The sequence below is a fragment of the Panicum hallii genome, chromosome 9 (assembly GCF_002211085.1).
Source record: "Panicum hallii strain FIL2 chromosome 9, PHallii_v3.1, whole genome shotgun sequence".
In the NCBI taxonomy this organism is placed as follows: Eukaryota; Viridiplantae; Streptophyta; class Magnoliopsida; order Poales; family Poaceae; genus Panicum; species Panicum hallii.
This window is the reverse complement of record NC_038050.1, coordinates 66,018,129-66,041,885: the sequence shown is the minus strand read 5'-3', so window position 1 is coordinate 66,041,885 and position 23,757 is coordinate 66,018,129. Positions and strand designations below refer to the sequence as shown.

Sequence of the window (23,757 nt, the reverse complement as noted above, 5' to 3'; positions counted from 1 at the left end):
GCTAGTTCGTTCAAAGCATACCTTTCTCGAGTCTATTGAATAGTGGCTCAAGATATTTTCTCAGGACCTGATGAGTTTAGGGCGTGACTCCGGAGAGCCCGCTTTAGGCCTTTAACCTCTACGGTTAGAATTTAGAATATATTGTGACATTTTTAAAGTAAATTATTGAGATAAGTTATTCGACAACGGTAAAAAATACCAATTATAAATTTGTGAGATTTTTTAATACCTCCTCCATTTCATCTCCTACATGCTATTGCTCCTCCAATTCATTTCTACTTGCTATTTCTCCTAGAAGTTGCTGATTCAAAATTTCACATTGATGAAAACAAGATTAATGATGTTTTCACTCATCATTTGATTGTTCCATATCATTTACCATTCATATATGTATTATTCTTTGCTTAAGTCGCATTTTTATAGATGATGGTTTGTTCTAAGATGTGAACATAATCCCGTGAATTTTTTTTTGCAAAACTTCACGTTAAATTTCCATGTAAAATATCCGGATCTGATTTCGCATATTGACGAAACACGGGGGTGTTAGCAAAAATCAGCGAATCAACCACGTATTCCCTACTGACCTGCGGGGTCAAGAAGCATGGCCCCACATGTAAACGGGAGATCTAGAGTTATGTAAGCCCATCTCTGTATCTCTAATTCACATTTTGCCATTCGCCCCCAGAAGGCCCCATTTCTCCGTCTCTCTCTCTCTCTCTCTCTCTGACCCGCCCCTTTCCCCTCGGTCCTCTCCTGCCTCCTCACTTCGGCTCTCGCCATGGCGTTCTTCTCTCACCACCATCTCCAGCAGCCGCACCCGCAGCAGGCGCCGCCGCCGCCGCAGCATCAGCAACAGCCGGTGCTTCCTTCCTTCAGGTAACTTCTGGACCTCAATTTTCGTTTGCGCCCATTCTCTCGAGAACTGTTGCAACGTGAGAATCGCGCTCAATTTCCTTTCTGGATGCTGCAATTTTGGGCAGGAACGCGCTGCCAGTGCCGGTGGATGGCCAGATCCCGGCGCCCCTCGCCTTTTTTAACCCGCCGCCCGCCTTCCCGGAGCAGCCCGCGCAGGCACCGCGTAAGCTTTCTCCTCTAATCCTTTGTTCGCCTCTTGGAATTCCCCTTTAATTGGCGCTGATTTTGGAGGGGTTTCGCTCTGTTTTGGGCAGTGGTGGATGCGGTGGGGCTGACGGCGGCCGCGGGGCTTGGGTGGAGGCAGCCGAGGGAGCAAGAGCTGCTTGGGGAGAACTCCCAGATGTCGTCCATCGATTTCCTGCAGACGGGCTCGGCAGTGTCGACGGGGCTGGCGCTGTCTCTGGAGGACCGGCGCCACGGCGGGGGCGGCGGCGGGGCTGGGAACTCCTCGGGCGATTCCCCGCTGCTCCTGCTGCCCATGCTGGACGATGACATCTCCCGCGAGGTGCAGCGGCTTGATGCTGATATGGACCGGTTCATTAAAGCTCAGGTCACCCACTCATCTTTCTGGGATATGCTCATAAATGTAATTGTTGATGTATTGAGGTGTGCAACACTATGGGTCTGCTCAACCCGGTCATGTTACTATACAACAACAACTTAGTCTTTTTTCCCAAGCAAGTTAGGGTAAGCTAGAGATGAAACCCACAGAAAACAAGAATAAGAAACACAAAAAGGGTACAAGCCAAAGGAAGAAAGAGTTAGGGGTTAAACAAAAAGTAACAAAGGTCACGGTTTAGGTACGTTAATTGCTAATCTCCAAGCGTTCCTATCCATAGCTAATTTCTTAGCGATATTCCACTCTTTAAGGTCTCTCTTGACCGTCTCGTCCCAAGTTAGTCTAGGTCTACCTCTACCTCTCCTTACATTATCGCCCCGCTTTAAAACTCCACTACGCACCGGCGCCTCGTGAGATCTCCGTTGTACATGTCCAAACCATCTCAACCGATGTTGAATCAACTTCTCCTCGATAGGTGCCACCCCACCCTATCTCGAATCTCTTCATTCCGGACTCTATCCCTTCTTGTATGCCCGCAGAACCAACGCAGCATACGCATCTCTGCTACACTCAGTTGCTGGACATGTCGCCTTTTTGTAGGCCAACATTCAGCACCGTATAGCATTGCCGGGCGAATCGCCGTCCTATAGAACTTACCTTTTAGCCTCTGTGGTACCTTCTTGTCACAGAGGACGCCAGAAGCCTGCCGACACTTCAACCAACCGGCTGAAATTCTATGCCTAACATCTTCATTAATGTCTCCATCTTTCTGAAGCATTGATCCTAGATACCGAAAAGTATCCTTCTTGGCCACCACTTGACCTTCGAGGCTAACGTCCCCATCCTCATGCCTAGTCGGGCTAAAGTCGCACATCATATACTCGGTCTTGGTCCTACTCAGTCTGAACCCCCTCGACTCTAACGTGTGTCTCCACAGCTCCAACTTCATATTAACCCCTGCCCTACTCTCGTCAACTAGCACCACATCATCAGCAAAGAGCATACACCAAGGGATATCACCCTGTATGTCCCTTGTGACCTCATCCATCACCAAAGCAAATAGATAAGGGCTCAATGCTGACCCCTGATGTAGTCCTATTTTAATTGGAAAGTCACTGGTATCGCCATCACATGTTCGAACACAAGTCATCGCATCCTTGTACATATCCTTGATGAGGGTAATATACTTAGTTGGGACTTTGTGTTTTTCCAAGTCCCACCACGTGACGTCTCTCGGTACTTTGTCATACGCCTTCTCTAGGTCAATAAAGACCATGTGTAAGTCCTTCTCCTCTCTATATCTCCCCATCAACTGTCGTACTAAGAAAATCGCCTCCATGGTCGACCTCCCAGGCATGAACCCAAACTGGTTTTGGGTCACCCTTGTCAATCTTCTTAGGCGATGCTCGATAACCCTCTCCCAAAGCTTCATCGTATGGCTCATCAGCTTAATCCCCCGGTAGTTAGTACAACTTTGAACATCTCCCTTGTTCTTGAACATCTCCCACGGTCATGTTACTATGTTTAGGAAATTACCGAAGAGCTAGTGTTTGAGGTTTAGTTCACCAGTTTGTGGAGATGAAGGGTGCATGTCTAGTCTTTGGTTAGGTTGCCAATGGTGGCATGGTGCACATAGATGTAGTCTACATCTTTACCTGTTCGCACTAGGTGGAGCATTGAGACAATTTCCTCTTTCATGTCTGATTTTGCATCCATATTCCCTTATTGCTATCTTCCATGTTTTGGAGCTGAGTTTTAGTCTTTGCTGACTATTATAATTAATCAGCCTAAACTTGATGCCAGTAGAGTAGGCGTATAATTTGATAGCACTGATATCTATGAATGTAGTATGTGGATGTAGACTTTGTGGGTTTCAAGCACAAGACAGTAACACAATTAACGCATCAAGCATACTGAAGTGCAAGAAAATATAACTCCCTGATCCAAGATCAAGATCAAAAGTGTGAAATAACTGTAGAACAAATTCTTTTATGTGCCATGGTGTATTTTTAGGCCTTATGTCTGATCTTTTTATTAATGCAAGACACCATTCTTTCATGTGCATTGCGTTTCCTAGCACATCTCTAATTGCACTGGGTAGTTTCATCTGTACCACATCTTAGTGCACCTTTCATCTGTACCACCAGGCTATGTCAATGACGTGTGGGGTCTGGTCCTACATGTCGTTGATACGGACTGGTGATGTAGATGAAAGGTGCACCTCAAATGGTGGTATGGATGAAATTTATTCCAATCACGTGATCATATGTTCATATCTTCACCAGTCTCCCTTATGCTCTTCAACTATGATTTTGCTCTTGAGTTTTCATTTTGGTGGGTGACCCTACCACCCTTTTTTATGATTGAGTAACTGCAATTAAAAGGAAGAAGATGAGAGCAATTGTGATTGCGTGGAATAATAGATTGATTAGGGTATACAATACATGTACATATATAGGCAGCCCTGAGAGAGGTTTATAGAATCACAACCAATCAAGGGATAACCTGCCTAACCTAATCATCTAGGCACAGCAGAGAGCCGGCCATGGGCCTGGACGCCAGGCCCATCATGCATACAGCACATATATTCTAACAGAAGAAGCTGCACCCAATGCTAAAAGCTCGCACACATTTCGGGGAAAGGGAATTTCTAGGCAGCCTTATCCTTGATTTTTTTTTACAAGAAGGCTGTTTTGAACCCAACCTCTGGGACACAACTAGAAGGATTATTGTACAATTTGGTCTCCAGACTCTCCACCAACTGTCCTGTACCACATCCCTGGATTTCCTCCTGAAATGTTAATTTCATCTAAGGAGCCACTGCATAAACTCCTTGTAATGTAATGACACTTATTTCCATCCAAGCAACCACCAAACAAGCAGTTTTAGTAATTTTCTTGAGTACAGATTATTTGCTTCTCAAATTTTGCGCACCCCTAATCTGCACCATTGAGGATGCAAAGGGATTCGTGCTACTGCTAGTACACATCCTGTTGCATCCTCAGTGGTGGAGATTAGGGATGCACATGCCCCTGGGGAGACATCATTTTCCTGACTTAATGTTAGTTATATCTTTGGATGTGCTTGGTAGAAAAGAAATCCTCTGTCTGCTTTTGCAAAAAAATAAAAATAAAAAAAATAGCACAGCGGTCTTGCATGGGCTTCACTTTCGGATATAGCTTGTGGTGGTCATGTTGGTTTCGTCATCAGCCCTCACCCATGAAGCAAGCAAACCATTCTATGTCATCACTGTTGGTGCATTTTGTCGGGATTTCATATGTTATTGCAAGCATTAGTTTTGAATAGTTGTGATTGATGATCTAGTGTTAATTTGGAATAAATTTGTAACCTACTTAGTCTTTATATTGTTGTTTAAAGGATAATTAAAAAAATATTTCCAGTTTTATATTTGCATTGTTCTGTCCTTTGGCTGTAATATCACTGTTGAATTGCATGGGCCTGGATGGGCTTAATGAACTGGTGTTCGCGACATGATTTGAAAATCTAATCAATTCCCATTAATGGGGCAACACTTGATCTTTTAGCAGATCTAGGGATGGAGGTGTGTATATAGGCTTGAAGATTGGTTGGCGGGCTTTACTTTTGGGTGGATTATTTTACTTTTTTATTGTGTCTTTTTTAAAGCCACATTTCAGAGTTCAATATTCAAATTGGAGGGGAGGGAGAAAAAGAGGGTGTAGGCAATATTGTATGTAGCAAGAGAAGCTTGGTTGCATGTGCTTCAGTTGAGGTGCCAAACTTTCTATCTGGCAGAAATGCAATCAGTGGGTGTGTGGTTCTCAGGTCTGTAGATAGCCAAGCCAAAAACAATGTGACTTAATAATACTTGTCTATCATGAGAATGATGTTGCTAGTATGAAGGTTCTCCAAATCCCTCAAAGAAATTAGGGTGAGTTTGTGAAACATAAGTTAGAGGAACAAGTACTGCAGGTGCTATATACATCACTGACCATGTTTCATTCTAATTTGCAGTACTTGACATTCCAATTTCATTATTTAGTGCTACCTTTATTGATACAGTAGTATTTGGTTAATTCTTTTGTCCGAAGTCTGAACTTTACTATCAATCGCTGGAGTACTGGGTGCCTGAACTATCTTACTTTTATGAAGCACTGGAAGATTTTTGAGCAAGGAAGAGTGATTTTGACTGATCACTTGTGATATTTTATCCACTGCAAGATAACAGTTACACCTAGAGTAGTCACACAGTAGGCATAATTGAGCAACCATAAAGTTTTTTTTTCTCAGAATACTTAACTCTTTATATTCAGCATTATTACTGGGTTTGCAATTCATTGTTTGGCATTTATTTTTAGTGTCCTAATTCTAACTTTCATTAATTTGCAGAGTGAACGGCTGAGGCAATCTATATTGGAGAAAGTTCAGGCAAAGCAATTTGAGGCACTGGCCTCTGTTGAGGACAAGATACTACGAAAAATACGGGATAAAGAGGCGGAAGTGGAGACCATTAACAAAAGGAACTCTGAACTTGAGGACCAGATTAAGCAGTTGGCAGTGGAAGTTGGTGCATGGCAGCAAAGGGCCAAGTACAATGAGAGCATGATCAATGCACTCAAGTACAACTTGGAGCAGGTATGTGCCCATCAGAGCAAGGATTTCAAGGAAGGTTGTGGTGATAGCGAGGTAGATGACACGGCATCCTGTTGCAATGGTGGTGCGGTCAATTTGCAACTGATGCCGAAGGAGAACAGGCAACCGAAGGATTTGACGGCCTGCAGGGTCTGTAAATCAAGCGAGGCATGCATGCTCTTGCTGCCTTGTCGGCATCTTTGCCTATGCAAGGAGTGCGAGAGCAAGCTAAGCTTCTGCCCCCTGTGCCAGTCCTCGAAGATACTTGGCATGGAGATATATATGTAGAATAGAATTTATGTACCACATGAGTATCTTACGAGGTATCTTACGAGATACTGCTGTGTTAATATGCCAATCTATTGCCAAACTTTAGAACCTGTGTACCACTATGACCTGCCACTGGATCGAAAAGACTGCCGTTTATGGTAGATTTACCTCAGCAAAATTCCATCAGACTTTCATGCTTAATTTGTAATAAACTTCTTAGTAGAGTTGATTTTGTCATTCTGTGCTATTGGTTGTTGCCTGCACTGCATTTCAGCGACTACGCGTTTTCAAAGTGTAGCAGGCCTTTATTTTGTTGTTCCCTAAACACAACTCAAAAGTCAAAAGCATTGCTTATTTTGAAAACATAAAAATATTGATTGTTATTTAGAATTTGTAATGTATTAGTTAGAAGGTGTCTTCAACCATTAGGATTTGACAATGTCTAAACATATGCAAAATAAGGAGTCAAAGCACTACATGAATTGCAAAGCAGCTTCGATTGACTCAGTAATTTCGGATACTGATCATAGCAGCAGCCTCCTTTTTTATTTAATGAAAAATCAGGTGTAGCTGCTTCTTTCAGACGTGCGAGTTCTCTTTTGATAGACCGAGCATGGAAGTACAAGCCATGTCTGAAGCAATCATATAGCTAGCGATGCATATAACTATATGTTTCTCGAATTTGGTTGCCGTACACGCATTGGCTATGCCACTTGATAGCCTATCTTCAGGCGGATTACGGCAATTATGACCTGGTGGTTAGCAGAAAGCACCAATAGCCTTGTCGTTCAAGCCCAGCAAATCAATTACTCCTGTTGCCTGCTGGCCCGGCTATCTCATAGGTTAGGGCAATAGCCGGGCTTTATTCAGGAGAATGAACAATGCAGAGCTCAGGTGCGCTCCAGAGCAACCGATCGATCCTCTCAAGTTCAGATACGCCCTAGAAATATTCTCTGCTTAGATTCTGACTCTATAAACGGCCTACAAAAAACACAAAAAGAATAGTGGTAGACGACGATGCCTTGGACAGTTGTGCTCTCCCCTCCGCACCTTGGACAGTTGTGTTTCGACGCCCCCGAAATCCAAATCGACGGTCCCAGCAAAGCTCTGCCGGGGCCCGGACCACGCCAGCTTCGCGCGCCCAGCTAGGCCTGGCCGCCTCGCGCAACAGGATCCTCCTGCCGCTGTCGCCGCAGCTGTACCACCACTTCTCCACGGGCCACGGCTCCACCCGTCCTGCCGTCCACAGCACCGCAGCGACGCGCGAGAGCGAGACGACGACGACCCGGCGCGCCCTGCCCCGCCCGGCCGCGAGCCCGCGGTCGGCGCCCAGCCAGCGTAATCTCGCGTGGCGCTGTGTGACCAGTGGTGACGGGCACGGGGGCGGAGCGCCCCATCCACCATGTGAGCTAACGAACGTTGGGGGCGTGCCAGCCAGGCAGCCGCCTTGGGCACCCCCGGCCGATTTGGATCCCCACGCCAGCCAGGCAGCCGCAGCCAGCCACCCCTCGTGCCCCCATCCACCGTCATCATAGCCATCGCCTCCTCTCGTCTAGCAGCTAGCCATAGCCAGCCAGCGCCCGGCCCCGCCGCCCCCTCCGCTCCGCCCCGTCCTGCCCGGGCCCACCCGGCATTCCTGAACACCCCCCGCATCGGAGCCGCATCAAATCCCCCACCCGTGCCGTGGGAGCGCCCGCCCCCGCGTGCCCGAATTTCCGCCGCAATCCGGCTGGTGTTTCCCGTGCGCAGCAGCGGGGGGCCGTAATGGCGCTGTCCGCGTCGGCGGCGTCGGCCGGCCGCGGGTCGCGGGCGGAGAAGGTGAGGAGGATCTTCGAGCGCTTCGACGCCAACGGGGACGGCGGGCTGGACCGGGACGAGATGGCCAAGCTCGTCGTCGCCGTCAACCCGAGGGTCAAGTTCAGCGAGGACCAGATCTCCGCCATCCTCGACGAGGTGTTCCGCACCTACGCCGAGTTCATCCTCCCCGACGGCAGGGGCCTCTCCCTGCCGGGGCTGCTCCGCACCTACGACGACGGCGCGGGCGACGTCGACCGCGACTTCCTCGCGCTCTCCCTGCCCGCCGTCGACTCCGACGCATCCTCACCGGAGATCGCCCCGGGGGACGCCGTCGCACCCTCCTCCCCGCCCTCCGGCGCGGCCGTCGCCGCGTCGCTGCTCGACGACCACGTCAAGCCGCTCGGCGCCGGCGGGGGTGCCCCGCCGTCGTTCAGCTCACGCGCCGCGGCCGCCGCGCCGGCGTGGGCGACCTCGCCCAACCACGGCATCGCCTTCGACTCCTCGTGGGGGCTCCTCGATGACCTGGAGATACTCGTCAAGCGCCTCCGCTCGAAGCAGCAGCGGAAGGGCTCCGCTGACGGAAGCGGCGCCGGCAACAGCAACTTCGACTCCTTCTCTGAGGCCGGGTGGTCCAGGGAGATCTCCGGCGCGGCGGATTCGGCATCCAGCGCCGCGCCGTGGGACGAGACGAGCCGCGACTACCTCACCTTCGTCAAGGAACTCGCCGTGCTCCGCACGCGCGCGGACGCCTCTCGCTCGCGTGAGGAGGCCTTCGACAACCACATGGTCATCGGCCGGGCGCTTTCTGAGCACCGCCTCTTCCGAGACGCCCTAGCCAGCTTCCGCCGCGCCTGCGAGCTGCAGCCTACTGACGTCCGCCCCCACTTCCGCGCGGGGAACTGCCTGTACGCCCTCGGCCGCCACGCAGAGGCCAAGGAGGAGTACCTCCTTGCCCTTGAGGCCGCGGAGGCAGGAGGCTCCCAGTCCGCGGACATCCTCCCACAGATCCATGTCAACCTAGGCATAGCCATGGAGGCCGAGGGGATGGTACTTGGTGCCTGTGAGCACTACAGAGAGGCAGCTATACTGTGTCCATCCCATGCCCGGGCGCTCAAGCTCCTGGGGAGTGCTCTCTTTGGTGTTGGGGAGTACCGCGCAGCGGAGAAGGCATTGGAGGAGGCCATCTTCTTGAAGCCAGACTATGCTGATGCGCACTGTGACCTTGGGTCAGCCCTGCATGCAGTAGGGGATGATGACCGTGCTATTCAGGAGTTCCAGAAGGCAATCGATCTCAAACCCGGGCATGTTGATGCCCTATACAATCTTGGTGGATTGAACATGGATGCAGGTCGTTTTGTGAGGGCTGCAGAGATGTATACTCGTGTGCTGAGCATCCGACCAAACCATTGGAGGGCACAGCTAAACAAGGCAGTGGCTTTGCTTGGGCAAGGGGAGTCTGAAGAGGCCAAGAAGGCACTCAAGGAGGCATTTAAGATGACACAAAGGGTTGAGGTGTATGATGCCATCTCTCATCTGAAGGCACTGCAAAAGAAGCCAAAGGCGTCCAAAGGAAAAGATGATGGTCTAGGTGAGCAGGCCTATGTTGTTGTGGAGGCATCCAAGTTCAAAAGGGTTGGCAGGAAGACTACCTTGCGACAGGATTTGGCTAATGCCTTAGATATAAGGGCCTTTGAGAGGATGACAAAGCTAGGTCGCTGTGATGTGGAGCTGGTTAGGAAAGAGATGAATGAGACTGATGTCCCTGTATCTTACTCAGGCACTGGCATCCCTGAGAAGTCAATACGGAAAGCAGCTCTTGAGGTTATTCTCCGCAGGCTACTCTCGTTTCTCAAGCCAGATACCTTTCAAGGAGCTATCAAGGCAATCAACGAAAGAATTCTCTCAGTCCTTGATGCCCCTGGCTCTGGTCGGATTGATCTTGGAATGTTCTTTGCTATCATTGCTCCAATCTGTTCTGGCCCAGTGGAAAGGCGCAAACGTGTCGTCTTTGATGCACTTCTTTGGCGTCCTGCTAGCGAAGGCAGCAATGGCCAGATTAGGAGGAGCGACGCGCTTACTTATATTAAGCTTCTTCGAGCTGTTTATATACCCACCCATGGGGCTAGTGACATGCTCGAAATGCACGGTGAGTCTGACCCCACGATGGTATCATACACAGAGTTCCTAGAGATGTTCAATGACCCAGATTGGGGATTTGGGATCCTCAGCACTCTGGTGAAGCTTGAAGAGAGTGATCACATACGTCACGGCCACCACACATGCTCCATCTGCCGGTACCCTATCATTGGATCACGGTTCAAGGAAACGAAACATGCGTTCAGCCTGTGTAACCGGTGCTACAGTGAAGGGAAAGTTCCATCAGCGTACAAGTTGGAGGAGTACAGGTTCAAAGAATATGGTAATGAATCTGAGGCCCTCATCGATAAGTGCATGTGCTTCAATTTACATTCTAAGAAGTTGGAAACTGATGCTTGATCTCAAGTGCTGCTCAAGCATCAACTTGTGTATTGTCCTAGGTGCAAAGGTGTCTAGTTAGCTCTACTGCCCCCTTGTAAACTAAGGTGCTGTTATTCGGAGTTCTCCAAATGTCTCCTGGTTACTGATAACCCTAATGTGTTAGCCGCTGTTTTGTTTGTGTGCGCGGGAATGAGTAAATGTGAATTCCATACACACTGTTGTCACAGTCAAATACAACCTTGCTGACCCTTGCATATTCTTGTTTAAGCCAGAACAATTTTGGGTTTCTCATTCAGGTTTTTCTCCTTTCATCTCATACTCCATTTTTAGAGTACTTTAACTTACTGGCACATCATTTTCGTTTCTATTAAGCCATTCATGGTGTTATTGTTTGTGGCACTGGTGAGTTCACTGTGAGCAAATGGATTTGAACGTCTTTTCTGCTGGAGTAGTGATGATTGCCCAATTCTGCTTCGTCTACCCAAGCATTTGTGGTTGGTATGATGAACTGAGCCAGGTCGGAGAAAGGGCTGGACCTAGTGCCTACATTTTACCGGGAGAAGAAATTACACATGCTGAAATTCTTTTTGCTTTCATGAAAAAAATTAAGGCCTTTGTGAATCAGTTACGCACTCTGGAGCTCCCTCGCTAGTCGCCTCGCTCTAGCAGCGGATTGAAATGTTTGTTGGAAATTCGGCTGATTCTCTACTCAAATATTGGTTGGTAGATAATTAGTATTTTTCTATTGTTAAGTCACTTTGAGAGAGAGAGAGAGAGAGAGAGAGAGAGAGAGAGAGAGAGTTAATCAGACCACTACCGTTTGCTATTGCCTCATCATTCTCTCGGACCAGCTCATCAGATGTTCAGACGTGAGCCTGAGAGATATAGACTTGGTTGGTCTACGCTGATTTGATTAACGAACTTTCAATGCCTCCTTATGCACCCAACATATGCTTTACAAATAAATACGATTATAGTCCGACAATGTTAAATTGACGATATCCACTAATATGAATATTGCTCCATTGAATTCGAATAGTTCAGACTGTATGTTTGATACAGAAAAGTTACATGTTCGCATCAACATTTTTCATTTTGTATTCAACTGAAGTCCAATTGGGGAAAATCTAAACCATATTTCTATCCTATTGCATAGAAGAGGGATAATGCATATTCTTAGATGGGAACTGCGTCCAACTAGAACATTCAGATTACGCTGTTAAAAAAAATTGTACAGCTGCATAAAGCTCATTTCACATCACATCATATCATTAAGATACAAGTGAGATTTACTCCCGACCAAAAGAATCAATTTATTCATGAATTAGAACTAAATCTACTCACAGGTGAAGTATACTGAACATGGTACAGAGGGGTTCCGTAAGCTTCGGGAAAAAAGCTACGGTGCACACCCTCTCATGTCTTTTCCCATATCAAAAAAGGTGAACCAAAAATTTGTGAAGGAACCTTCAAGTAAGATGCTAGCTATACCCGTCATGTATAGGACCTGTTCCATTCTCGTCTAGCCACGTTTCATATCACAAGGCAATATACAGAGATCAACTTTCCTATCCGTGCCCCGAACTTGCCAAGACCAAAACAATCTATTCTGGAAGCAGGCATAGAAAAGTATCAGCGAAGAAATGACACATTGCAGATGTCAAAGAATGATTCTCCCTATTACTCGTCGTCCTCGGAATCTGCATTATAACAAAATGAAATAAGTTAATTCATTAGAACTAATTTGATGCCTTTGCCACTAGAGTCTATGGTCCAATGAAAGTTCAAATATGCATGCTACTGCGACAGGAGAGCTCCTAAAATATGTGCCAATCCATTTGCCAGAAGGCAATCTGAAATAGAAATGCAGGACTTGCCATTAACACACATGCCATAATGGCATCCTCTATTTCTTTAACCTAAATAATAATAAATAAATAAATGCAAGGCTCTGTTGTTGCAAGTAATATGTGCCAAAAATAATATCCATGATTCAAGGCTGAAAGCAAGCCAACCACTTGAGTAATTCCAAAGAAAAATACTTTACCAGATCGAACATCATCTGTAACTTGTCCCTTATTATTCAATTGTCTCATTATCATCAAACATATGAGTTTCCCCCAGTACACATGGAACACAAGCAATGTGAGAAGCATCGTATTGAAGATGTAGTACAGAGTTGTAGGGAATTCATCCAGCTTCCTCAAGAATGTGATGGAATGATAGCTGGCATTGCAAGGGCAACAAAAGTAAGTCTTAAGACCACAAGGTAACAAAAAAACAAAAAGTTATCATGAAAACATTAAACAAACCTAGAGGTTTTGATTATCCAAAATGGAAAGTAAATCAGACGCAATAGAAGCCAGGAGGTAGCAAAGAGACCGAAAAACAAGCTAGCACCCAGCTCTTTTTCCGTGTACTTGCACAATTTGGCAGTCTCAAGAAATACATCACTTGCATCATGCAGGGCGAGAATGATGATCCCAATTCGGAAAAATCTGCAAGAGACCATAACTTTAGCTGTCTTAAAATGGCAATACCTATGCCCAATGGAACTGCAGAGTCAAAAGAAAATGAGGTGGAAGGAAAACTGGTAAATAACATGTGCCTAGCAAAGACACAAATTTTCATAAAAATAAATGTGCAATAATAGCTGACACAGTTATTTTTTGGGGTGAGTGGTCAAATTAAGGACCGGAACTGAGATATCAAGATCAACCGATGCCACCTTTCTATTTATGTGTAATCTTAGATCCAACTGTTTATCAATACATTCCAAGGAACCAAACTACCACTCTTTTCCCACTCTATCTAGAAAAAGCGACTACTCAAAAGATATGTACAATTATCTAAGTTCAGTACATCCTTGTTCTTGCAGAAGTTTTAGACTAATCAATCAAACTATTGCCTCATAAGACTCACAATATGACCAGTTGACCATAAATATCTAACACCAGAATATAAGAGAATGAAATTGTTGTGAAGTGAAAATACATCATTAGGTGATCAAAAAATGATTTACCCGGTCAGATATGAAACTCCAATTAGAGTAGATGTTATTACATGATGGGACATCATTACAGCAAAATCCTTTCTGCGGGTTTCCCAAGCAACAAGAGCACCAATGCTGTAGACATAAAATCCACACTGGCACATGTAGAAAAGCATCAATGTCTTCCTGCGAGAAAGCAGAATATACATTAGAGGAAGCAAAAACTACCACTTCACTCCAGACAACATGTTAAGAAGTCAAAAAAAATATGCCTGGGTGTGTTTCACTTGTGGAAGTTAGAATAGAAGGATTATAACTCTCAACTTAAGCATTCAATAAGCAGGGAACAAATACAGGGAGTTGTGCTGCTGTCATTGAATGGTGCAGATTAAAATTAGTGTAAGACAATTTTATCAAAAGCCCCTGCCATTTGTAGAAAAATAATGGCAAATAGAAGTAAATTTGATGAGAGTACATTAATGATTTATAGTTACGGCTGGTCGCAGTGAATTAAGCAGGATTCAGCCATCAAGATGCGAAAGCTGTAATAACAACCACGGTGAATAAAAAAGGCAGTAGAACAAATAGCATGTTTACATGGTTGTTAGGCAACAGGTTTTGTATGTATTGTAGGCATGCGCCATGCCCCAATGTCACGTTAGGCAAAATCAAAACAAAGTTCATCACATAGGATAACATATAGCATGTGTTTTAACCACAGCTAAGGAACTAGAAAAAAAAAGCACTAACTAGCCAACAAAATTATACAAAAAATCATCTAGATTTCATTCCTACTGAATTACCAACAAAAAAGAAAATAATGAAGTATTCAAAGAGAGTTAGATGAGGATGCTATTGTTCTTACTTTGAAGTGCAACTATCAAAATGGAATAGAGTGAGAACACCCAGACGGTTGATAGAACACAGGGTGCAAATCCTAAATAAACATGGTTGCATGACAATGATTTTTTGGGTGCATTCAACTTTATCATTTAATAACAAATAACAAGAAGGAAAATGTGCTGATAACAAGCAGGCAGTGATTTCTACAGCTACCGATTTTAGAAAATAAGTGTTATCCATTCTGCAGAACCAAGCACTTAAATGCCCTGGAACATCCACGGGCTAGATCATTTGGAGGATAATTTATCCTAATGAGAGTAAAGTGGTATCTCTTCAGCTTCAAAGAGACTGGCAAGACCAGTAGATTCAGTAATATATTAAGGAATGGTATGCACTCACGGAATGGGTTGATTTGGCCAGCCATCGAAGTATTGCATCGTATCCAACGACCATGGTTCCTGCTTTATTATCATGAGGACCCATGCTTGAACAGAAGCATAGTATGTAAGTTTCCAAATGGACTCTGAGAACTTGACAATCTTTGCTTGCCTGGCCTCATCATTCATCAACTTAGAAGCTTTGGTATTGAAAAGGTAAACTGCCAATGGCTGAAAAAAAATTTACATAAGGCCAGTTGTAAGATGTGTAAGTTAAACCGACAGCTATCTGGCATGTAAAAAAGTAATGTTCGAACTGAAATTATGGAAAAGTTTGAACCAACACCAAGATAATTAAGAGGTTACCCAGGGGGGTAGCTATATAGCTATCAGTTTCCTTATAGGAAAAAATATATATCTCTATCACCTTAACTGCTTCACCTCTATTTGGCTCAAACCTTCTAGACAAAGAGTCAATGACATTATCACGGACTTGCAGCAGTTCAGGAAAGATAAAGCAATTGGCAAGCCAAACCAAATGTAGATTTGTTTATTGCAAACAAGCCTTGCATAATCACAAGATAACTGATCCACTGCTCAAACCACGCGCAGGGCATGAGAACAAAAACGCAAGCTCGTATGAGGCAGCACCGTTGATCCTCAACAGAGTAGGAGCCTCCAGTAACGCAATTAACGACCGGCTTCCAGTTTGGAGACAGGCGGGAGCACTACGTCACGCGCGCGGATGATCCCGCCGCCGGATTAGCGGGGGATCAACTGATCGGTTACGAAGGCGCAACGAGCAGCGGCGTATACCCGCACACCACGCCCACGCCCGCGCGACGGGGAGCATTTGTGGCGCAGGGGGCAACCGGGGAGGCGAGAGATCTCGCGGAGCCCGGCGCGAATCTGGCGGTGGCGGGACGAGGGGGATTATCCACTGTACCTTGTAGACGAGGCTGTCGAGCAGGAAGCGGGCGCAGATGAAGGCGAAGGAGAAGAGGACCGCGACGGACACCGCCTCCGCGCCGCTGACCCCCACCATCGCCGCCGCCGGACGGACGACCTCCTCCCCGCTGGGCGGCACACCCCGTCGTCGCTCACGCGCCGCGCACCGCCACCAACAGAGACCGCACGGCGACGGCCGCCCGAGACGCCCGCGCGCGCGCGGATGATGTGAACGGCCTGTGGAAATTAACCGAAGGAGCGGGAGGCCGGGGCGGCACGCGCGCCTATATTTCTACTAGTCGCGCAGGCAGGCAGGAGGAGGAGACGGGCACGCACGCGCGCAGGCGCGAGGCGAGGCGGTGGGGATCGGGGAAGGGAGGGAGGAGGACGATGTGCGCGTGAGCGTGGCTGCGGGGCGGAGATTTGGATCTCCTTCCCCTGTCGTCTCCTCACCCCAGCGGAGAGAGCCCCCGGCTTCCGTTGCGCTTCCTCGTTTTGGATCGGCCTGGACGGATTCGATTCTGGAGCCGATTAGTTCAAACCGGGCGCCGCTGATCTTGGTGGTACGGGGGCTCTTGGTTCGATTTAATGGCAGGTCTCCCCCAGCCCCACGGCCGAAGAATGTTGGCGTTTCTTTAAAGGAAAGAGGTATAGATAATCCTACTTATTTTTTCAATCATGAAAGCTATAGATACTTAGTGGAACAACCGTATTTTTTTTTCATAAGAATAGAACAACCGTATTGAATGCACGCTAAGGAAACATGGTGGAACTTAATCAGCAAGACTCTCGCTAGACTACCGTGCTGACACTAAAGAATGTTGGTTGGACGGATCTTACCGTATGGCTTAGAACAATTTATCATCTCTGTTCATTTTGTCTTAACATTAGGACATCTAAAAGATAATACAGCTCTAGACACCAAATATATTTTTCTTTTCCAATACAGGTACAACATTTACGAACCATAGTTATGTTCACGCGCATGAAACTCATCGTGACCTCATGGGTAGATCTTGCCACACGTCTAACAGTACTGGTGTCATAGTCTCATATAGAAATGGGCACATGTTTTCATGACATCTTCACATCTACATGTGCTTGTACAGTACTATTTATTTCCAAAAATAAAGAAAATATTAGTTTTCAAGAGAATTTTCTACACAGTACTAAGGTTTGACTTTGTCCTTGATGTGCTATTAAAAAACATTGGACTTAGTATACTTCTATTCCCGTATTGCTTGTCACGAATAGAGACATGTAACGTAGTTAGATTTTTCCTCCTTTGATTAACCCTTCTCCATTTTCAGAGAACACTGAATTAGCATGACACCAGATAATTGTTTAGAGCATGAAAGTTAATATCCTTGGAGCAAATAAATCCTAATTTTTTTCGTGTTTCTATTTGGAAGGAAGTATAATGAAAGTCAAATAAGATGAATTAAATTCCACTAGATTGTTTAGGCAATGAGGCGTTGGGAATGGAGAAGTGCTTCTTTTAGTTGTTTTTTTGGAAGTACATCGAAGACAGACGGTTAACACAAATCACACTCATAATATCAGCACATACACACTAGAAAATTATTGTAGGCACACGAGGCCCTAACGCCTGTCCGTACACCAAACATTAGTGGATTGGCTGTATGTAGATATCCGCAGCACATTCATGCTTTGATTTAAAATTGGACGTGTATGATAAAACACACAAGACAAAACATTCTGTGGAATGGAACAGCCTAGAGACAGGTTTCGTGCGCACAGCTAGCTAATCGACATCGGCTAACCAGCCGGGTGGTCCGGGGTTAGAGGAGAGCATACTATCTGAATTTAATTACTTTGATTTGAGTACTCTCCCGTCTTCAAATGTAACAACTTTTGCCAAATTTTATACCTCAAATTAAAGGGGCAGGCTAGCTTCTGATTGGTCAGCTCTTAGTTTGGTTACTACAACTAGTGGACGTTCCAGCTCTTGATTGAACAAACAGAAGTCTCTATATTTCTTTTAAAAAATCTAAACGCTAGATGTCCTTATATATTTAAGGAGATAGGGGGTACTAGCTAGCTAGCTAACATGCAGAAGTGGAGTGAGCGTACGTATCATTCTCTTTGGAACAAAAAAGAAATACTTCAGAACGACCGAACGATTTGTGTAAACAAATGAATTGAAATTGCTGCTTGATTAACCGATCGCATATGCATGTGAATTAATCTATCATTAAGTACCCACGTTTTCTAATGTGGCATGGCTCCGAACCCGATGCTGTGGTTTCTCGTATTATGGCCAGCACTGTCCCAATTCATAAACGGTAAACGCCTTTTATCGACCCCTTTCAGGATCATGCGTTCTGTGCGAGAGAAGCTAAGCATCCTAGCAACACGGTAACCACCTGCATTAACTGGATGCGCGTTGAACTTTAGTAGTGCTTGACTGTATTATTTTCATGTTGTATAGTATCTTCCACATCGACCGCCATCGACCTTATTATTTCTGCTACTACACATTTGCCACCGTCATGTCACCATCAGACTAATTAAGTCAGCCAGCCCTGCTTGCTCATTCAACTGCTACGTGGCTCAAAGATCTTGCTTCTTTTTTTATTTAACATGACCGTGAACTTATTTTTATATTTCCTTCAATAATTAAGAAGAAAACATCGCAAAAAAGCATGATGCTGACTGACAAGCAGAGAAAAAGCGAAAGGAAGAAAAATCCCGGACACGGACGATCCCAAACCTTGTGCGAAGCAAGCGCGTAAGCACGTTCGGCGCAACTGCGGCTAGCTCGTACAAGTCTCGAGCACGCGCCTACCTCACGACTCGCTCACCCTGTTTACTGACAACTGGCGCTGATGCCTGATCGACAATTCAACACCTAGCAATAGCACGAGCGGACTGGATGGTCAGGATGAAGCTGGTGTGAACTCACCCCTGTCGTGTCGGCGTCCTCCTCCGTCCTTAGTTAGGTTGTGCTGCCCTAATCTTATCCCCGTCAGACAATTGGAAGCGACTAATAAGAATCAGAGCCCCGTAGTCTCTCAAGCAGACTCCATGGTGAGTTGGTGACTGAAGTTGGCGTTGCCTTCTGGTTTCTAGAAGACTAGAACATTCAATTTGTCTGCAAAATCATCAGTTCTCGGCCACTACTCTTGGGATCTTTTGACCAAACTGCTCGAAACAACAATCTTTAGACCGAGGTTGAAAGAAAAATTGTAACTTCCGACGAGAATTTTCCGTTGACCAAACCGTGGGACTGTACGGTGGGCGTGGACCTGGAGACGGGCACTGGACTCGCTCGCTCGCCGTACTTCGCATCCCTCCCCGGGGCCAAGCACGAGCAGCTCATCCGAGCCGTCCGCCCGGCACGCGGTCCCGCGGCTGGCACGGTCAGCACGGCCGCCGCCCACTCCACCCTGCTGCTGCCGGGGCGCGGACGCAACCGGCCGCCCGGCGGGATTCAGTCAATTTCCGGGCCACGCCGCTGCAGGTCGTCGCCTTCGGCGGTAGAAAACGTGGACTTTCTTCTTCACGGGGGGAGGGTTTGGGGTGGGTGCGGCACGCCTGGCGATCTCCATCTGACTGACCGCGCGCGTCGCCACAGGAGTGAGAGAGCAACAGCGACAGCGGAGCCAGCGAGGCGGGGGCGCGGCGGACCGGGTAAAAGCGCCGGGCCTCGGCCGCCTGCTCCGCCTTCCCCTCCCCCCTCGTCTCCACCAGTCGGCCTGTCCTCAGCCAGGCGGCGTCGGCGCGCCGACGGTGCCAGGGCGGAGCGCTGGGGCGCCACCGCGGGTGAGGAGGAGAAGAGGAGACAAAGAGCCCAGAGCTTCGGCTGTCCGCGCTTTTGCTGCCTGCGGAGCCGACGGCTCCGCGCCTTCCGTCGGCCAGGTTCGTACCCAATTCTTGCTTTGGGGACCAGATATGGCGCATCAAATCCAGCAATTTCCATGCGTTTCCATAGATTCATGCTGAATTTGTTCACAAGCTCGCCCCCTTTTAAGGCTATGTTTGGATCCACCCCAAATGGCAAAAGGGCAAATCGTAAAATTTTTGCTTCTGTCATGTCAGATGTTTGGACGCTAATTAGAAGTATTAAATATAGTTTAATTAAAAAACTAATTACATAGATGAGGACTTAATGACGAGACGAATCTATTAAGCCTAATTAATCCATAATTAGCAAAATTACGGTAGCATTTGTCTTTTTGCACTTTGGGGTGTTTGGATCCAAAAGTGCAAAAAAAAGTGCAAAAGAGCAAAAGTTTTGCACTTTCTCTTTCTCTTTCCCATTCATCCAAACATGGCCTAAGTTTCATAGCAGGTGCTGTTATACGATCGTCTAATGGAACCTAGTCTCCATGGCACGGATAAGGTCCATATCGGCCGGTTAGTTTTACCTAGTCGCCTCAGTACCGACTGAATAACACTGGCATGCGGCGTCCGAGCAGTGTAACTTAAGCGGATTAATTTCGTCCTCTCTCCGCAGGAAGGAGCACAAATTGGAACTGGTTTCGGATAAACGTTTGATAAACGTTTGGAGGAGACCTCGGAATTTGGATCATGGGGAGTTCGGTCGGCTGCTTGGGAGGCGGCTCTAAGTCTAGGCAAGATCAGAATGGTCAGGCCGCCGCATCTACGTCTCCTCGTTCAGGTACATTTCATTCAGTTCCGTTCTGTGAGCACATGATCCGGGCCTCCGCGGGGAGTTCTGCTAAAAGGTTCTGCACTTGAAAACACTTTATCTTCGAATTGAAGAGCACTTAGTATGTTGCTTCACATTAAAAGTGTTGACATAATTGCCACAAATTGTAGCCACACGTCAATGCAGGGAAATAGGGAATAGGAGCAAAAATTCTTATCCCCAACACACAAAAATAGTGCACAATATATGCTTAAGACAAAACTACCTCTCGATGTTCTTATGTATTCATTCTTGTAAACCATGCATTGCTGCCTGCACGTGAGGTTTCAGTGGGCTGTAATTCACAGCCAGTACCACATGGGGCAGCATCCTCGTACTGAGCCTAAACCTTAGTTTTTACTTTTTAGCGATCATTTCCAGCACTAGAGATTCTATCTCTCTGACGTAAACAATAACCATGACTTAAGACATTAGGGAATGTGAGAACAATGATAGACTTTTTTATACCTCATGCACAAAGATAATACCATCAACCAAAGTGACTATCATCATGTTTCAGTGCACTTTTGTGCTGACATTTCTTTATTGTCGGTGTTCTTTTGCTTAACAGCAATTGACGATGCAACTCTGATAAAAGTGCAGGTCGTGTATTATCAAGAGCTGGAAATAATGTACGAGTCTTCTCTCTAAACGAGTTGAAGACTGCCACACGAAACTTTCACATGCTGAATTGCGTTGGTCGTGGAGGTTTTGGAGCAGTGTATAAGGTGAGACCAGGACTTGTTTATGCATTTTTTTAAGATTCTTGCTTTTATCTGTTGCTTCTACTCTGAAGACCTCTTTCCTAGAACTTTGCAAATATTGTAGTCATAATCTGCAGATATGGAACAACTAACAAAGGTTCTACTTCACTTAGGGAAACCTGAAAGATGGCTCTCAAATCGCAATAAAAAAGCTTTCAGCTGAGTCAAAACAAGGAATTAGCGAATTCTTGACAGAGATTAATGTCATATCAAACGTCAGGCACCCAAACCTTGTCAAGCTCCTTGGTTGCTGTGTTGAAGGAAAAAACAGACTATTGGTGTATGAGTATGCAGAGAATAACAGTTTGGCAAATGCTTTGCTTGGTAAGTCAAATATTGAAATTTTACTTTCTAAATCAGCCAATCTAAATGTATTAAATTTACCTTTGTGACTTATGACCAGGACCAAAGAATAAATGTATTCCATTGGACTGGCAGAAAAGGGCTGCTATCTGTATTGGAACTGCTTCTGGCCTTGCGTTTCTTCATGAGGAAGCACAACCACGCATTGTCCATCGTGATATCAAGGCTAGCAACATTTTACTTGATAACAAGCTTCTGCCTAAAATTGGAGATTTCGGACTGGCCAAGCTTTTTCCTGATACTATCACTCACATCAGCACGCGCGTTGCAGGAACAATGTTAGTGCCTCTCTGGATCTTTTGCTTTATCTTCTTCGCAAAAAAGATGCTGTATTTACTTGCTTCTATGATGAAGCTATGTGCATTTCATGTCAATTTCCTTCATAGTGCTATGCTTATTTTAACTAAGTGCTTAGTGATGAAAGGAAAGACATATTAGTCAGATGCTTGTCTGTTATATCATCCTGTATTGAACTCCGAATATATAATTTTCCTGCAGGGGCTATTTAGCACCAGAATATGCCTTATTGGGACAATTAACCAAGAAAGCTGACATATATAGTTTTGGGGTGCTTCTTCTTGAAGTGATAAGCGGTCAAAGCAGCAGCAAGTCAACTTGGGGGCCTGATATGCATGTCCTTGTGGAATGGGTAACTCATCTTTCCCTCTTGTTTCCCATAAAGTGTGAAGCTGCGAAACTTGTAGCATTTGCTGTGCATGCATTAACTCTTGATGGACTGAAGTATCACACATGAACCTAATAAGTACAAACTTTTCCCATGACAGACTCATAGTACATGTTGACAACGGTGTTTGCAATTTACATATTAGATTCAACATATACGAGTTGCTATTCTTCAGAAAGATGATTGTATTTATTACGTGGGTTATACTGCAGACATGGAAACTGCGGGAAGAAGAAAGGCTCTTGGAAATTGTTGATCCAGATCTGGAAAAGTACCCAGAGGAGCAAATGCTCCGTTACATCAAGGTGGCACTGCTGTGTACACAAGCCACATCTCAGCAAAGGCCATCCATGAAGCAGGTTGTCAATATGTTATCTAACAGCACGGAGATCAATCTGCAAAATGTGGTTCCACCAGGTGTGCTGAAGGAACCACGCCAGCGTACCAGAGGCTTTGGGAGTTTGGCAGTAGACACATCCTCAAGCCAAAGCACCAAATGCAATCCAGCTGAATCTTACAGTACACAGACGAACATGAATAGTGGTCAATTTAGCACAACTGAGGTATCACCAAGGTGATGCAATGGACTGTCAACCAGCAAGTTTGTTTAGCATTTTCAGAGGTTTCTTGCACCACCCACGAGGTTTTACTGTGCTGAAAGGCCTGATCCATTTTCATCCTGATTTAGAACTACATAGGATGTGAGGGCCATTGTGAATTGCTGATGTACAGGAACTGTAGTTTTTTTTTCCCTTTTGTGGAGGAATTGTAGTTCAATTTAACAATTGCATTCTGTTTCCTTAAAGCCTGTTGTAGGGATACAGTGCAAAGAGTGCGAGAGGAGTGCATTGTAGACTACAAAAATTGCGCTCAGAATATAAGCAAGAAAGTTGTGAAGAAGAGTTACTATATATTAATGTTCCTTACATCGACAATCGCAGCTCAAACTATGATTTTAATTCATCTTCTTTCATCTTGTTGAACATGATTGCTTTCTAAAAAAAAACTTTCTAACAGTATTATTTTTTCATTCATGCCTTGAAGGTTATGGTGTTAGCAGAATGTCTTTTAGTGACCTATGGGTGCTGCTTCATAAGCTATGCAACTTAATATCTGCAGTAGTATTTTCTTAAAAAAAATGCTGAACGTTTGGCCAACCGGTCATTTATGCTTTCTGGAATTATAGAAAGAAAGGAAATTAAGAACATTTCAAAATTTCTGTCTACAGCCGCATGAAGTTGTTTCTCTCTCATCCAGCGTGGGTCCAAGGTGTTCTATCTCTAACGCATGGTAGAGCACTAAGCTCCAGCGTTTGTTTTGTTTTGAGAGAACTCCTTTTGAACACTGTAAGTATGTAGTGGCAGGTATTTAGGCACTACTGTAAGTAAGTTGTATATTGGACACATTTAATTATAAGGTTGGCAAGGAGCCATGTTATGCTACAATGAGTTGCAACCTCGACTGCAATTGCATATGATTA

At 45.7% G+C, this 23,757-nt stretch overlaps 4 protein-coding genes across 5 annotated transcripts; 3 read left to right on the top strand and 1 right to left on the bottom strand.

The window, feature by feature from the left end:
- Window positions 1–677: 677 nt before the first annotated feature.
- LOC112874562 (probable BOI-related E3 ubiquitin-protein ligase 2) lies at window positions 678–6,587 on the top strand. Its single transcript, XM_025937941.1, has 4 exons — window positions 678–876; window positions 981–1,078; window positions 1,170–1,465; window positions 5,843–6,587. Exons 1-4 carry the CDS (start codon window positions 779–781, stop codon window positions 6,371–6,373), a joined length of 1,023 nt encoding a protein of 340 aa, XP_025793726.1. The 5' UTR covers window positions 678–778; the 3' UTR covers window positions 6,374–6,587.
- A 1,082-nt stretch (window positions 6,588–7,669) lies between these two features.
- Window positions 7,670–10,941, top strand: LOC112875287 (uncharacterized TPR repeat-containing protein At1g05150-like). The gene has a single exon (XM_025939085.1). The coding sequence runs from the start codon at window positions 8,120–8,122 to the stop codon at window positions 10,646–10,648; it is 2,529 nt and encodes an 842-aa protein (XP_025794870.1). The 5' UTR covers window positions 7,670–8,119; the 3' UTR covers window positions 10,649–10,941.
- Window positions 10,942–11,851: 910 nt separating this feature from the next.
- On the bottom strand, window positions 11,852–16,385 carry LOC112877993 (ASC1-like protein 3). Its single transcript, XM_025942368.1, has 6 exons — window positions 15,789–16,385; window positions 14,865–15,073; window positions 13,653–13,808; window positions 12,943–13,128; window positions 12,678–12,856; window positions 11,852–12,330 (listed from the first exon to the last, which is right to left on the bottom strand). The coding sequence occupies exons 1-6, from the start codon at window positions 15,885–15,887 to the stop codon at window positions 12,311–12,313; spliced, it is 849 nt and encodes a 282-aa protein (XP_025798153.1). The 5' UTR covers window positions 15,888–16,385; the 3' UTR covers window positions 11,852–12,310.
- A 2,659-nt stretch (window positions 16,386–19,044) lies between these two features.
- Window positions 19,045–23,212, top strand: LOC112876599 (cold-responsive protein kinase 1). 2 transcript variants are annotated; one of them, XM_025940740.1, is made up of 7 exons: window positions 19,045–19,672; window positions 20,271–20,435; window positions 21,069–21,193; window positions 21,343–21,553; window positions 21,633–21,870; window positions 22,091–22,241; window positions 22,490–23,212. In XM_025940740.1, exons 2-7 carry the CDS (start codon window positions 20,345–20,347, stop codon window positions 22,853–22,855), a joined length of 1,182 nt encoding a protein of 393 aa, XP_025796525.1. In that variant the 5' UTR covers window positions 19,045–19,672; window positions 20,271–20,344; the 3' UTR covers window positions 22,856–23,212. The 2 variants fall into 2 exon arrangements, with proteins under 2 accessions (XP_025796525.1, XP_025796526.1); XM_025940741.1 differs by lacking the exon at window positions 19,045–19,672 and having other exon boundaries at window positions 20,314–20,435; window positions 21,064–21,193.
- Window positions 23,213–23,757: the final 545 nt, after the last annotated feature.

Excerpts from the sequence above, each read along its gene's own strand:
- LOC112874562 (XM_025937941.1), top strand. The coding sequence starts at position 779 with ATGGCGTTCTTCTCTCACCACCATCTCCAGCAGCCGCACCCGCAGCAG. Across the intron at positions 877-980 it reads CCGGTGCTTCCTTCCTTCAG|GAACGCGCTGCCAGTGCCGG; the intron begins GTAACTTCTGGA and ends AATTTTGGGCAG. Across the intron at positions 1,466-5,842 it reads ACCGGTTCATTAAAGCTCAG|AGTGAACGGCTGAGGCAATC; the intron begins GTCACCCACTCA and ends ATTAATTTGCAG.
- LOC112875287 (XM_025939085.1), top strand. The coding sequence starts at position 8,120 with ATGGCGCTGTCCGCGTCGGCGGCGTCGGCCGGCCGCGGGTCGCGGGCG.
- LOC112877993 (XM_025942368.1), bottom strand. The coding sequence starts at position 15,887 with ATGGTGGGGGTCAGCGGCGCGGAGGCGGTGTCCGTCGCGGTCCTCTTC. Across the intron at positions 13,809-14,864 it reads TGGCCAAATCAACCCATTCC|GAAGACATTGATGCTTTTCT; the intron begins GTGAGTGCATAC and ends GCTTTCTCGCAG. Across the intron at positions 12,331-12,677 it reads TACAGATGATGTTCGATCTG|ATTCCGAGGACGACGAGTAA; the intron begins GTAAAGTATTTT and ends GTTATAATGCAG.
- LOC112876599 (XM_025940740.1), top strand. The coding sequence starts at position 20,345 with ATGGGGAGTTCGGTCGGCTGCTTGGGAGGCGGCTCTAAGTCTAGGCAA. Across the intron at positions 21,194-21,342 it reads GTTTTGGAGCAGTGTATAAG|GGAAACCTGAAAGATGGCTC; the intron begins GTGAGACCAGGA and ends TACTTCACTTAG. Across the intron at positions 22,242-22,489 it reads TGCATGTCCTTGTGGAATGG|ACATGGAAACTGCGGGAAGA; the intron begins GTAACTCATCTT and ends GTTATACTGCAG.